Source organism: Aspergillus oryzae, chromosome 1 (genome assembly GCF_000184455.2).
Source record: "Aspergillus oryzae RIB40 DNA, chromosome 1".
Classification (NCBI taxonomy): domain Eukaryota; kingdom Fungi; phylum Ascomycota; class Eurotiomycetes; order Eurotiales; family Aspergillaceae; genus Aspergillus; species Aspergillus oryzae.
Window position 1 is genome coordinate 3,307,350 of NC_036435.1, and position 13,346 is coordinate 3,320,695.

The following is a 13,346-nucleotide window of genomic DNA, read 5'->3' on the forward strand; positions in this document are numbered from 1 at the left end:
AGCCAGTGATCGCCGCAACGTTGCAATTGCGCTTCTCACTGTCCTGGTGGTTTTCTTTGCCCTCAACACCAGACCCACAGCGACTCCAGCGCATGTGCAGCCGTTTCCTCCGGACATGCTGGAGATGGTTTCCCGGTCGACTATATCTCCTCTACAACATTCATCGGCGATCTGGGAGAATCCTACATGGAGCATGAACAAGGACGTGACGACTTCGGAAGTACGAGCTGCAGCTGTTTCAGCTGCGCACCAACATCTACCCACAACTCCTCCTAGTCAACCAATGAGTTCTGACAGTACCACCCTCCAATACGGTGACGCTTCCGAGGTGGGTCTTGCCAAGCCAGAAAAACCATCGTCTGAGGCCGAGGCCCACTTCGAAGGAACCACAACTGTAGCCTCCCGAGGTGTTGCTGAAAAGAGTTCCTCCTCGGCGTGGCCGTTGAACCCAGCCCCAGCCGTTCACCCAGCTTTATCTGAGGCACACACAGATCATACTGAATTGACCGAAACAGCGCAACCTGTGGGCGAAGCCCTCAAGAACGGTGGTGAAGTATCTTCGGCTATTTTGGTGATATGATTTTCACGTTTCCAATTCCTGACTGACGACCGATATGATTTGATTGATTGAAATCTCTTGCGTTCTGCTTCTTATTCTATTGTCGTTTTTGGCCCATTGAAATGACCATATTTCAGCGCAAGATATAACATTTTACTATTAATAGCATGGAATGGTGTTTGATTTTGATTGTATATCTGTCTTTTATCTCATTCTATTTATTTATTTATTATTATTTTTTGCTTTTTCCATCGTTTGTTTTGGTCTTCCTTTTCTTGGTGTTTCTCTATTCGGATTTCTGTGGAGTCAATTAAACGCCTGCAAGGTGTCCTACGATCTATTGAATTTATGACCACTGTTTTTCCAGTTTCAGAAGTATTTTACTCAATTACTTATCGACTACATAACCAATCCTTCTTGTGATCGGAGTTTCCCAAGATTGATGACTATTAGATAGATCAACCCAAATTTACCCAAACTGTCGAGTACTTTGCATCCGCCTGCCAATTCTTCTGCGGACATTTTTCCCAACGCAAACTTCCATTGTTTGCAATTGCCTTTCAATACTGAAGCCGATTTGAGACAGCTCACCTTGGTCCCTTGACCGCTTCAACATCTAGATATCGTCAGTTATATTTTTGTCTATCTTTGTCTCTCCATGTAACTGCACTGCTACCCTGCGGCTAGGCGCATGGAATGCTCTGCATCTTTCTTATTTGCTTTGCTAATCGGAGCAAACATATATTGGCAGGATGATTCCAGGTACGGTCAACGTTGATAATTACCACGTAAAACTTTTGGATGCATATGACTCCCCTTCTATAAGCTCTATACTCAAGGGTGTCAGTCCTTTTTCAAGCTCACCGATTGACATGATCTTACCCTTATTATCATCAACTATCCCTTGCATTTTTAGTCCCCGTTGCCACGGCTCTTAGTTGACCTTTGCTCCTTTCAACATTGGGGCCTCAACTGGATTCAGCCCGCAGATATTGTATGCATTTAAGAAGGCGTTGTCCCAAGCGGAACGATGGAGAACAGAAGAGAAAAACAATGCTCTAGAGGCCACTTGTGGGCTCTACAATCCTTCTATATAGTGGACTATTCTTTGTACCTATTTCTTTTTTGTTATACTTGTGCTGCCCTGGCAGTAGTAGTACGGTTGCGCCATGACTCTTTATCATAGCTGGCTGGGCCTACTATATCTTTTGTGCCTCGTTCAATGGGTATCCTGCAAGGTCGTTCAATTCGAACTCAACCTAACATGGGAAAATCATGAAGTGGCCGGGGCCACGCGAAAGACGATTCTCAGCAATGGACAATTTCCCAGTCCGACTCTACGATTGAAACAGGGTGACACAGTTGAGTTTCTGGTTAACAACTCAATGCCGTTCGAGGCGACCGTTCATTTCCACGGTAATGTTCTCTTTATCCGCTGAAAATCTCTGGTTAACTTCTGTGATCAGGTATTGAGCAACGAGATACACCGTGGTCCGATGGTGTACCAGGACTGTCACAAAAACCGATAGCTCCCGGCGATCAATTCTTCTATACATGGACAGCAACGCATTATGGAACTTACATATATCATGCCCACACTAGAAGCCAAATCGAGGATGGACTGTATGGTGCCATCTACATTCAACCAGATGAATCAGTGGAAAAGCCTTTCCATTTGATCGCCGATGACGCAAAAGAGCTACAAGCCATGGGCGAGGCGGAATTGGAGACTAAGCCTATCATTCTTTCCGACTGGCGTCATTTAACATCTGAAGAAATTTGGCAGGCTCAAGTAGCCTCTGGGGTTGAGAACTTTTGTGCCAACGCAGTTCTGATTAATGGTAAAGGGTCTGTACTCTGTCTGCCTCAAGACCGCATCAACGCACTTACCACGCCTGCCCAGAGGAGGGCGCTGGGGAATAAGACGCTTACTGATATGGGGTAAGTCACGTCATCGATCTGCTTTCATTCTCCTCATCAAACATTCAAGTATATACTGACCTATCCCAGTTGCTTGCCTCCCAGTGACCCCCGGAAGGCCAACCTAACACCGAATGGTTTCCTTCGTGGGTGTACACCCAGCCAAGGCCCGGCTGAGGTATTCGAGGTAGAATCAGCTTCGCAATACAGAAGTTGGGATTTAATAAATATAGCTGGCAGTCTAGAGCTAGCATTCTCTATTGACCAACACCCTTTGTATGTCTATGCGGTCGATGGGCGTTATATCGAGCCTATCCGTGTCGACGCGATTACTATTCCTATTGGGAGCAGATATTCCGTTTTGGTTAAATTAGACCAACCTGCCGGTGAATATATGGTCCGCGCTGCCAACACCGGAGCAAATCAGATCATAAACGGCACAGGCATCATGAGATATAGAGCTTCTACTCACAACCGGAATAGGCTATCTCAGCCATGGATTACTGAAGTTGGCACCAACGCCACCGAAAACACGGTCTTCTTGGATGAGACGAGGGTCGTCCCCTTCCCGGTAGAAGTGCCTTCTTTACACGTGGACCGGACATACATTTTAAATGTCGATCATATCGGGAACTCGTACAGTTGGACATTGGGCAATCATAGTTACCCACAATCAAATGAGGAGGCGATCCCTTTACTTTTTAACCGCAGCTCCATCTCCACAAAGTATACCATCACCACATTGAACAACACTTGGGTGGATCTTATCGTCAATGTGACGACTGGAGGCCAGCCTCCTCATCCAATCCACAAGCATTCGAATAAGTACTTTGTGATTGGATCAGGATCCGGCGCTTTCCGTTACCACTCAGTTGCTGAAGCTGTGAAAGACATCCCTGAAAGCTTTAATCTCCGCAACCCACAGATGAGAGATACGTTCTTCAGTCCACCTGCCGACGCAGGCCCGTCGTGGCTTGCAATACGATACCATGTGGCCAATCCGGGCCCTTTTCTGCTGCATTGCCATATTCAACCACATTTGAGTGGCGGGATGGCCTTGGCCATCATGGACGGCGTGGATTCTTGGCCTCATGTGCCGGAAGAGTATGAGCTGCCAGCTGTGAGTCACTAAATGAGTGATGTTTTATGTAGATATATTGATGTACTTATACGGAATGAGTAAGGATTGTACAATAGTTCTATGTATGCAATAGTCAGACAATGGAAAAGTCTGATCCATGGTGCAAGAGAATAATCGAGGTAGCAAGCACTGACTGCATAAAGTAAAGCCAGCTACATCCGCCTTCGCCTGAGGCCAACCATGTCTTATCCCCAGGCATCCCATTTGAAAGACGTCACTATCTAAACAACGCGTCCTTCTTTATGGGATGAGTCTTATGGGACCCCTCTCTATTGGCCTCTAATGGAAAGTGGAATTTCGCGATGCTTTGCAAGCTCAGGTCATACTCCGCTTCTTATTGGTTCAGTTGGTGTGAAGTCATGTTGATGTGAGACGTGGCTTACAATCACAAACGATCTAGGCGGAAGAACGGTGAGATCTGAGGGCCGCTCTGGGCCCTAGACAGTCCCTTCCTGGTCGAAATCGACTTCTACCTACGGATCATCACAGTTGATCCGTCCTGTTATAATACCAGCCCTGTCAGGTCCGGGCAGTGACGATACAGATCATAGCATTTTTTATGCTTCAGCGTATCCTCAAGTAATCAGAATACAAAAGGAAAAAAAGAAAAAAAAGGAAAGTAATAACCGAAATCACATATGATGTCCAAACAAGATAAGTTCACAAATCTATACAGCAACAAAAAGACCAGGGCAATGTCAATCATGTGAACATGCATAAAGTTTACATAAGTGAAATGTTTTAGTCAGTCTCCACCCATTCCAAATCGGTCTTAGCTCCGACACACCCCTCCAAGAAACCCAACCAAACACTTCTTCATACCTCACTCAACAAACCCCCCCAATAAAAGGAAACCGGAAGAGAAGACATCTCAAAATGGGTCCCAAGAAGGGCGGCGAGAACTCCAAGAAGGCAGCCGGAAACGCCCGCGTACGTGAAAGTCCCCCTTGCTATCCGATCTGATAATGTATTCGGATCTGATAAATCTGAGCTTTTGCCTTTGCCCCGCCCCCGCCACATGGTTATTATGGCACGCGACCACCAAGATAATATGGATTGTATTGCTGATGAGTGTGGATTTAAAATAGAAAGCGGAAGCGGCTGCAGCTAAGAAGGCCGTTGAGGATCAGAAGCGTGCAGCTGAGGAGGATAAGCAGTGGGCGAAGGGTGCTAAGGGTAATGCTAAGAAGTGAGTGTCGACCTTTTGTCTGTCTTTTAGTTATGGAGGAAGGAGGGGGAGGATATCCAATGTGGGGTACGATTTATCTGTTCGTGCAACTAGTATGCTAATCGAATTCCTAAATCCAGAGAAGCAGAGGAAGCCAAGAAAGCAGACGCAGCCCGCAAGAAAGCCGAGCGCGATGCTCTACTCGCCGCCGAAGAAGCCTCCCAACCCTCTAAGCCTAAGGGCAAATCGAACCAACCGGTCAAGAAGTCCCGTGGATTGGATCTCTCCCAGCTCGACGATCAGCCTGCGTCTCGTAAAGGAGCTGCTCTCAACGCCTCCGGTATCGATAACGCGCTAGACGCCCTGTCGTTGACAGGCAAGGAGTCGTCGAAGATCGATCGCCATCCGGAGAGACGATTCAAGGCTGCTTATGCGGCGTATGAGGCGCGCCGAATGCCCGAGGTGGAGCAGGAGAACCCTGGTTTGCGGAGACAGCAGCGTATAGAGCTCATCAAGAAGGAATTCGACAAGAGCGAGGAGAATCCTTTCAACCAGGCTCATGTCTCGTTCGATGCATCGAAGGATGAGATCGCCGCTGTTCGCGACGCGGAGAGGAAGAAGACGGAGGCCAGATTGACGAAATAAGGCCGCTTTCTTTTCCTACTTGCTTTCAATTGGGTTCTGGCATGTTCCTTCAAAGGAGAAGGTGCTTACCTGGGCGCTCTTCTTCGCACAGGGCACTTGAGATGGGTCCTGTGGTCTTGATATACCCGGATTTGGCTTTTTGGTTTCACGGTGAGTCCACGACGGTGGACATAGGTGGGAGAATGCCATGTCTCCACTGTTTTACCGTGGAAGGTGATTCATATACTTATGGTGATGATTGATGTCGGATATTATAGATTGTTTAACGATTAAAAATAAACAAAAAGCATATTCTATACCCCAAGTGACAACAGCCCTTAGTAACCAGAATCGTAGTCATAAAGTGTTCAATATCCGACAGGCCAATCAATCGCTGTCAGGAAATGGTATCATGCAATCTAATATCCAATACAGAAGGAAGAAATAAACCAAGGCGGGTCATCCAAAATCAGAGGGGAGTCTATCCCATGACTGCCCGAACATCCCACACATACAGACTTTCGTCCCATCCCACACTGGCACACCAACCCTCACTTCCGAACATACACCAATCGACTCCAGTCACGAACTCTGTATGACGCGACATTCGGCCCATCTCCACTCCCATCGTTGGACTAGGACCCGCTCGCATCGAGTCGACATCCCCAACAACTCCTGGGGGAGATTGGTCGTTCCATGCACGACATGTCATGTCGTAGCTTCCACTAAGGAGAACATTGGACAAGTGTGGCGACCAGGAGATCTTGCGGATGGCGTAGTCATGCCCAACCATCACGGTTTGTGGGCCCTGCTGCGGGGCACGGATATCAAAGGTGCGGATCGTCCGATCCACGCCCGCGGTGGCCAGGATAGACGGTCGATATTTATTCCAGTCATGTGTCAGAGCTTCGGAAGGAGGACAGGCGGCCGGTGGAACGCCCGGTTTACCAGGAATCGGAGATACCGGGGCTGCATGGATCGGAATCTGGAGAGTGAGGTGGTTGGAGGCGGATGCCGGGGTGCGAAGGTCGAACAGACGGACGTAAGAGTCGGAGGTAACACAGGAAAGGATGTCGGGTGAATGTGGCGAGAAAGATGCGGAGTATGTGCAGCTGTGTGTAGGAAGAGTGACGAGTGAATGTGGTCGATCGGGAGTCCAGACGCGCACAGTACCGTCCCAGCTGCTGGAGCAGAAACGGTCTTTCGCGACAAGATTCCAGTGCACACTGAAGACTTCGCGGTTGTGTTCCTTCCAATTCTGGACGGGGAAGTCGTTCAGGTTGCAATCAAATAGCTTAATGCTACCATCCCCGGAGGCTGTAAGAACTTGATTTTCATGGATCTCGGACCATGCAAGATCGTAGAGTGAGTCTTGGGTGGTAAACCTGGCATCGTCTAGTTAGAATGAATTGACTGGATCATGTTCAATGGAAGGCCTGTACCATTTCACGGGTACAATTCCGTTTGGAGTCAGCTCCAAAATGTACATCCGTCCATTTCCTACGAGTCCAAAGTTGGCCGACCCAGCGACGGCCAGTCGGTTATCGAAGAACGGGGAGTACTTAACCGCACAGCCGTTATAGCCCTCGGTGCGAAAATGCAGCATGGTTCTGGGGTATGATCCGGGGCGAAACCGCGCTGTTAAAGTCACAAGGAGGTAAATATCTGGACAAGGAGAAAGTGGTGGGCGTAGATTAGCAACTGTGGTGAAAGATCATATCGCAAAGAATGGTGACCGAAATCAAATGACTTTGTTGCGGGGAGATTCTCACTTCATTGAGCCGAGGTCCATTTACCGTGATTGGTGGAGTCCCCGTGATTAGCGTCAACGTCATGTTGTATATCCACTTTCCACAATAACTACTACATACATCCTCCCCTCAACAACAACATACTTGCATTACCAAGCTATATATATTGCAATCCCCTCGAATACAACATCCCCAACATTCATGACTGGCCTGCAGCGGACTTTCTCTTCACAGTTCAGATTATCGTACAGGATTGACGTATACCCCAGTTATAACTTACCCCAAGAACCACACACTATAAAATGGTATGGTCTTAAGCCAAACACAACTCCAAAACATAATTAACCATGATCATTCAGGCTATCAATAGCTGAAATTTATTGCATGCCGTCCTTTGATCGAGACTTGTGACTATTAAGCCCTGATACAATGTTACTCTCATTTCACATAAAATATGCGGCTGCCTAAACGAAAGAAAATGATGGGAAAATTTGTCACGCTCAAAAACGACTTGGGATGATGCTCCTGTTAATAAATAGTGTGTGTGTATTTCCAAGTGATACCGAATTTCCGAGATATCGGTGAAACGCTGCTTTGCCGACGCAAAGAACCGGAGTCCGGGGGTTAAGCCGATTCTCTCGGTTTATCTTGTATTTTTTTTTATCTGCGATTGTATCGCCTACCCTTTGGTCTCTAAGATACTCCATATCAACCATGTCAAGGCGTTCAATGCATTATCTCCGGGGCTGCTACCCTCGCGCCCTTCGAACCACATCAGCTCAACACGCGTCCAGCATATTACCTAGCAGGTGCAGGCTCCCATCAACGGTTAGGCCAATTGTGTTCACTCAGAAAAAGAACTGGCAATCATTGCAGCTACGCCAATTCAGCGCATCTGCCCTCCATGCGGCCGAAACCAAGATCATTTGCGTCCCATCCATGGCCGAATCCATCTCCGAGGGCGTCCTGTCGACCTTCAACAGACAGGTCGGCGACTACGTTGAACAAGATGAAGAGGTCGCCTCTATCGAAACGGACAAGATAGATGTCGCCGTAAATGCACCACAGAGTGGAATGATCACAAAGTTAATTGTCAACGAGGGCGACACCGTTACAGTGGGACAAGCTGTTATTGAGATTAGCCTCGAAGAGCGCGATACAACTTCACAGTCACCACTACCACCGCAAGCCGAACAAACTTCTAAAACTCCTCAGGAAGCCACTCAGAAGCAACAAATACCTACTAGGGAAATAACACCCTCCCAAGAGCCAAAAAAAGGAACAACTCCTACTCCTACCCCAAAGACTACTCCACAGCCCGTACCAAACAGCCAAGGTCCGGTATCAGCCTTTCAAGGGAGTCGATCAGAGACGAAGGTTAGATCACTCATTCGTTCTATGCACCCACCAGGCAGCTGACTATCAAAACACTAGGTCAAAATGTCTCGTATGCGTCTGCGCACGGCAGAGCGTCTAAAAGAATCGCAGAACACAGCCGCATTCTTGACGACGTTCAACGAAGCGGACATGAGCAAGATTATGGCGTTACGCTCTCAAAACAAGGATGACGTGCTTCAGAAACACGGCGTCAAGCTAGGCTTCATGGGCCCGGTGGCGCGGGCCTCCGCGCTGGCTCTTCGGGAGATTCCGGCTATCAATGCGTCCATTGAGAATGATGATACGATTGTCTTCCATGACTATATCGACCTTAGCGTTGCCGTCGCGACTCCCAAAGGCTTGGTGACACCAGTGCTGCGTAATATGGAAAGACAGGGCATCGTGGAAATCGAGCAGGGTATCGCCGAGCTGGGGAAGAAGGTGAATCGATCAGAGTTGCTACTAGCAGAGCTCTACAACCAGAATCTATTTTCTGACGTCTACCACTTATTAGGCTCGCGATGGCAAGTTGACTATGGATGACCTGGTCGGTGGGTCCTTTACGATCAGTAATAGCGGAATCTGGGGTTCGTTGTTTGGCACTCCCATTATCAATATCCCGCAGACGGCCGTGCTTGGGATTTACGGAATTCAACAGAGACCGGTAGCTATCGATGGACAGGTCGAGATTCGTCCAGTAAGCCCTTGCCCTCTGTTCTATTACGTTTGTGGATTATTCTGACTCCACCAGATGATGTATACTGCATTGACCTACGATCATCGGCTAGTCGACGGCCGTGAAGCAGTTACGTTCTTGACACTGGTAAAGAAGTATCTTGAGGACCCAGCCAGTATGCTTATCGCGTGAACTATATAGTATGTAAGTTTACTCATCTTTAGAGATCATCAATGTTGGTCAATAATCTCGCCGTGAGGAAGTATTTATATGTACAATACCAAGAACTCGGTCATGTTTCTGAAAGTCCCTAGCAAAGAAACAAGAAACCAGTATAAAGTAAAACAATTAAAACGAAACCTGCAGAGGATAGAGGAGAATCTCTTTCCCCAAGACCAGGATACGATGAAAGTCCGATAATTCCTCAGGCCACAGAAATGCTTCCCGGCAAGATGTCATTACACCGATTCGCACTCATTCCACGACGCATGAAATACATGTAAGCATCCTATCTACCGAAGTGTGGGGGCAGAGATATCCGGCCTCTAGATCATTTATAGAGAGCCGTAATCTCCGACCCCCTGGTACATACACCCACGCCCATCATACATACAATCCCTAAGCCGGACCCTAATCTCCGCCCTCTCAACTCCATGAAGAACATATAAGCAAGAAGTACAACCACAATGTTGATATCGCGGGCACGGTACCTCACTCGTCAGAGCAGAGTCAGCTCTATATATCGCACACAGCGTTGTCTTCTCTCGCATCCACAACGACGATATGCCGTTCTGGCCACTCCACAGGGCCACCAAGGAAGAAATAGTACGTTTCATTCGACATGGAGATTTTGACAGAAAAGGTTAACTCTCCCTCTCCAGGTTCACAATGATGACTTCCTACAAGGAAGTGCAGCAACCTATATCGACATGATGTATTCATCGTGGAAGAATGACCCATCTTCTGTGCATCTTTCATGGCAGGCGTATTTCCACAACGTCGAGAATGGCCATATACCCATGGACCAGGCATTTATGTCGCCTCCAGGGCTAGTGACGGCATCGACGAGGACATCAATCGCACCTAGTTCGCGAGAGGATAGCTCTACTGTCAAACAATTGAAGGTAATTCAGCTGATCCAGGCGTATCAGAGATGGGGACACGAGCACGCATCTACTGATCCGCTGGGAATGGCGAACGAGGGAAAGATTTGTCGGAAAGAACTGCAATTGAGTCATTATGGGCTCAGTGAGCAAGATCTTGATCTCGTGCTCACCGTTGGGACAGGCTCTGTGCAGGATTTCACGTCCGAGAAGCCCAAACCCCTGTGGGAGGTTATCGCTGCCTGTGAGAAGACCTATTGCAGCACGATGGGGATCGAATACATGCATATCTCGAATCAGGAGCAGGTGGACTGGATCCGGGCTCGGATTGAGGGGGCGCAGCGCCATCGGTTCACTGACGAGGAGAAGCGACGTATGTTGCATGGTCTTGTCCGCGCTACTAGTTGGGAGAAGTTCGTTGCGACTAAGTTCCCGAATGAGAAACGGTTCGGGTTGGATGGTGTTGAGAGCTATATTCCTGCGCTGGAGACTGCGATTGATAGGTCGGCTGAACATGGGGTTGATAAGATTGAAATGGGAGTTGCGCATCGTGGCCGCATGAATATGCTGTACAACATTGTCGGGAAGGATGGGGCGTCCATGTTCCGTGATTTCGATCCCAAGGGAACCTCCTCTTGGGGTATTCCCGGAGATATCAAATATCATTACGGTGGTAGTGGTGAGCGTGTGACACCTTCCGGTAAGAAAGTGTATATGAATGTGTTGCCTCAGCCATCGCATTTGGATTCGGTGAACCCGGTCGCTATGGGTAAGACGCGCGGGATCCAGGATCGTCTTGCAGATGAACGGGAGTCCACAATGATGCTGAATGTGCATACGGATGCGTCCTTTGCCGCTCAGGGCACTATATACGAGACTTTGGGGCTGTCTGGTTTACCCGGGTATACTACTGGCGGCACCCTGCGCGTGATTGTAAACAACCAGGTCGGCTTCACGACGGATATGTGGCTAAGATGCTGGATGCACCAGTATACCACGTCAATGGAGACGATGTCGAAGCGGTTTGCTCGGCGGCGATTCTTGCAGCTGATTTCCGCACACGATTCAAGAAAGATTGTGTGGTCGATATTATTTGCTATCGGCGCAACGGACACAATGAGGTGGACCAGGCTTCTTTCACTCAGCCTACTATGTACGAGCGGATTGCCAATAAGGCCCATATCCTAGGCCGGTACGAGACAGGGCTGATTGAGCAAGGCATCATAACACGGGAGCAGGTGGAGGCTATGAAGAATGATGCTTGGGACAAGCTTATGCAGTGTCTGGGAAAGAGTGACGATCACACGCCTGATGTGCGCGAGTGGCTAATCGACTCTTGGAAAAGTGTGAGATCACCCATGGAGTTAGAAAGAGAGACACTGCCACAAAAGTTGACAGCCATTGACCATCAGGCTGTGGAGACGGTATCCCAGAAACTGGGAAGTGCAGTCCCCGAAGGTTTCGTACCACACAAGAATCTAGAGCGTATCCTCGCTCGTCGCAAACAGACTGTCGACTCTGGAAAAAATATTGACTGGGCAACAGCTGAGGCTCTCGCCTTCAGCAACACTATTGCGGGAGGGCACGACTGTCCGTGTCTCTGGACAGGATGTAGAACGAGGTACCTTCTCTCAGCGACATTCAGTCCTCCACGATCAACAGTCCAACAAAACCTACACCCCACTAAGCACCCTCGGTGAAGGGCAAGGCCTCTTCAGCATTACCAATTCGTCGCTGACGGAGAATACCGCAATGGGCTTCGAGTACGGCTATTCGTTAGCTGACCCAAATGCACTAGTGATATGGGAAGCACAGTTTGGAGACTTTGCCAACAATGCTCAGTGCATTATCGACAATTATATTGCATCATCTGAAGAGAAATGGCTCCAAAGGTCAGGTGTGGTCCTTTCCTTACCACACGGATACGACGGCCAGGGCCCAGAGCATACATCAGCTCGATTGGAGCGGTTCCTGCAATTAGGCAATGAAGACTCAAGGTCATTCCCCTCCCCTGAGCAGCTGAAGCGGCAGTATCAGGATTGTAATATCCAAGTGGTATGCATGACCAGCCCGGCCAATTACTTCCATGTCCTGCGCCGGCAAGTCCATCGCGAGTTTAGAAAGCGTATGTCTTCCTCTTCCTTGACCATAGTGTCGTATGGCAGAGCACTGATTGAATCATCAACTTAGCGCTTATTATCCTCTTCTCCAAATATCTGCTCCGCCATCCCCTTGCTCGCTCTGATATTCGAGACTTCACTGAACCGCCTTACTTTTAACCTCTTCTGTCTGAAACTGAGCACGGCAAAACTATAAATGACCCTCAGGATATGAAACGTGTCATTTTCTGCTCAGGGCAGGTCTATGCTGCCCTTTTCAAGCACCGCGAAACTCATGACCTGAAGGATACAGCCATAACAAGAGTCGAGGAACTCCATCCCTTCCCTTGGGAAGAGGTACGACAGAACCTCGATGCTTACCCCAACGCAGAGGATATCGTCTGGTGCCAGGAGGAGACATTAAATGGGGGTTCCTGGAGCCATGTAATGCCGCACATAGACCTCATTTTGCAAAAGACAAAGAGTCATGGAGATAAAAAGGTGAGATTTGCAGGGCAAGACCCGGCATCAGGTGTGGCTGTGGGGTATAAGGTACTGCATGCACTGCAGGAGCAGATGCTGTTGAATGATGCTTTTCAGATTGAGTGGCTGCTTAGCTATGACTGTTTCAGTTTCACCGATATAGAGCTAGAGTTCGCAAGTTGGCAGCTTCCCGTATATAGTTGCCCTAAGAAGATGGAGTTTGTCGAAAGTTTTAGTAGTATTCATGTTCAAGATGTCTGATGTGCTTTGTGGCATAGTTCTATAAGCACCACACCGAAGGATGTCTTTGGGAAGCCTTCGAATGCAATGGAAGTAATCCTCGAACCGAGAAGGGCGCCTAATATGTCTTCGGCTAGCTCACAGAGAGAGGCTAAAGAAGATGTTTCTAAGTATGCGTACCGATATATACACGCATCAGATCTTG

At 48.3% G+C, this 13,346-nt stretch overlaps 8 protein-coding genes across 8 annotated transcripts; 7 read left to right on the plus strand and 1 right to left on the minus strand.

Annotated features, from left to right (window-relative positions):
* Positions 1-1,728: 1,728 nt before the first annotated feature.
* Positions 1,729-3,611, plus strand: AO090005001177 (multicopper oxidase; the record flags this gene model as incomplete). The annotated part of the gene is made up of 3 exons (XM_023232885.1): positions 1,729-1,975; positions 2,026-2,500; positions 2,570-3,611. 3 exons carry the CDS (start codon positions 1,729-1,731, stop codon positions 3,609-3,611), a joined length of 1,764 nt encoding a protein of 587 aa, XP_023089257.1.
* Positions 3,612-4,496: 885 nt separating this feature from the next.
* AO090005001176 (DUF1014 domain protein) lies at positions 4,497-5,433 on the plus strand (the record flags this gene model as incomplete). The annotated part of the gene is made up of 3 exons (XM_001818084.3): positions 4,497-4,550; positions 4,709-4,809; positions 4,929-5,433. 3 exons carry the CDS (start codon positions 4,497-4,499, stop codon positions 5,431-5,433), a joined length of 660 nt encoding a protein of 219 aa, XP_001818136.1.
* A 460-nt stretch (positions 5,434-5,893) lies between these two features.
* Positions 5,894-7,018, minus strand: pex7 (putative peroxisome biosynthesis protein (Peroxine-7); the record flags this gene model as incomplete). Its single annotated transcript, XM_001818083.1, has 2 exons — positions 5,894-6,797; positions 6,855-7,018. The coding sequence occupies 2 exons, from the start codon at positions 7,016-7,018 to the stop codon at positions 5,894-5,896; spliced, it is 1,068 nt and encodes a 355-aa protein (XP_001818135.1).
* An 859-nt stretch (positions 7,019-7,877) lies between these two features.
* On the plus strand, positions 7,878-9,408 carry AO090005001174 (uncharacterized protein; the record flags this gene model as incomplete). The annotated part of the gene is made up of 4 exons (XM_001818082.1): positions 7,878-8,540; positions 8,598-8,981; positions 9,055-9,237; positions 9,292-9,408. The coding sequence occupies 4 exons, from the start codon at positions 7,878-7,880 to the stop codon at positions 9,406-9,408; spliced, it is 1,347 nt and encodes a 448-aa protein (XP_001818134.1).
* Positions 9,409-10,145: 737 nt separating this feature from the next.
* AO090005001173 (uncharacterized protein) lies at positions 10,146-11,507 on the plus strand (the record flags this gene model as incomplete). The annotated part of the gene is made up of 1 exon (XM_023232902.1): positions 10,146-11,507. One exon carries the CDS (start codon positions 10,146-10,148, stop codon positions 11,505-11,507), a length of 1,362 nt encoding a protein of 453 aa, XP_023089256.1.
* Positions 11,508-11,566: 59 nt separating this feature from the next.
* Positions 11,567-12,019, plus strand: AO090005001172 (uncharacterized protein; the record flags this gene model as incomplete). Its single annotated transcript, XM_023232907.1, has 1 exon — positions 11,567-12,019. The coding sequence occupies one exon, from the start codon at positions 11,567-11,569 to the stop codon at positions 12,017-12,019; it is 453 nt and encodes a 150-aa protein (XP_023089255.1).
* A 52-nt stretch (positions 12,020-12,071) lies between these two features.
* AO090005001171 (uncharacterized protein) lies at positions 12,072-12,509 on the plus strand (the record flags this gene model as incomplete). The annotated part of the gene is made up of 1 exon (XM_023232911.1): positions 12,072-12,509. One exon carries the CDS (start codon positions 12,072-12,074, stop codon positions 12,507-12,509), a length of 438 nt encoding a protein of 145 aa, XP_023089254.1.
* A 140-nt stretch (positions 12,510-12,649) lies between these two features.
* Positions 12,650-13,263, plus strand: AO090005001170 (uncharacterized protein; the record flags this gene model as incomplete). Its single annotated transcript, XM_023232916.1, has 2 exons — positions 12,650-13,093; positions 13,180-13,263. The coding sequence occupies 2 exons, from the start codon at positions 12,650-12,652 to the stop codon at positions 13,261-13,263; spliced, it is 528 nt and encodes a 175-aa protein (XP_023089253.1).
* Between the last annotated feature and the right edge of the window lie 83 nt (positions 13,264-13,346).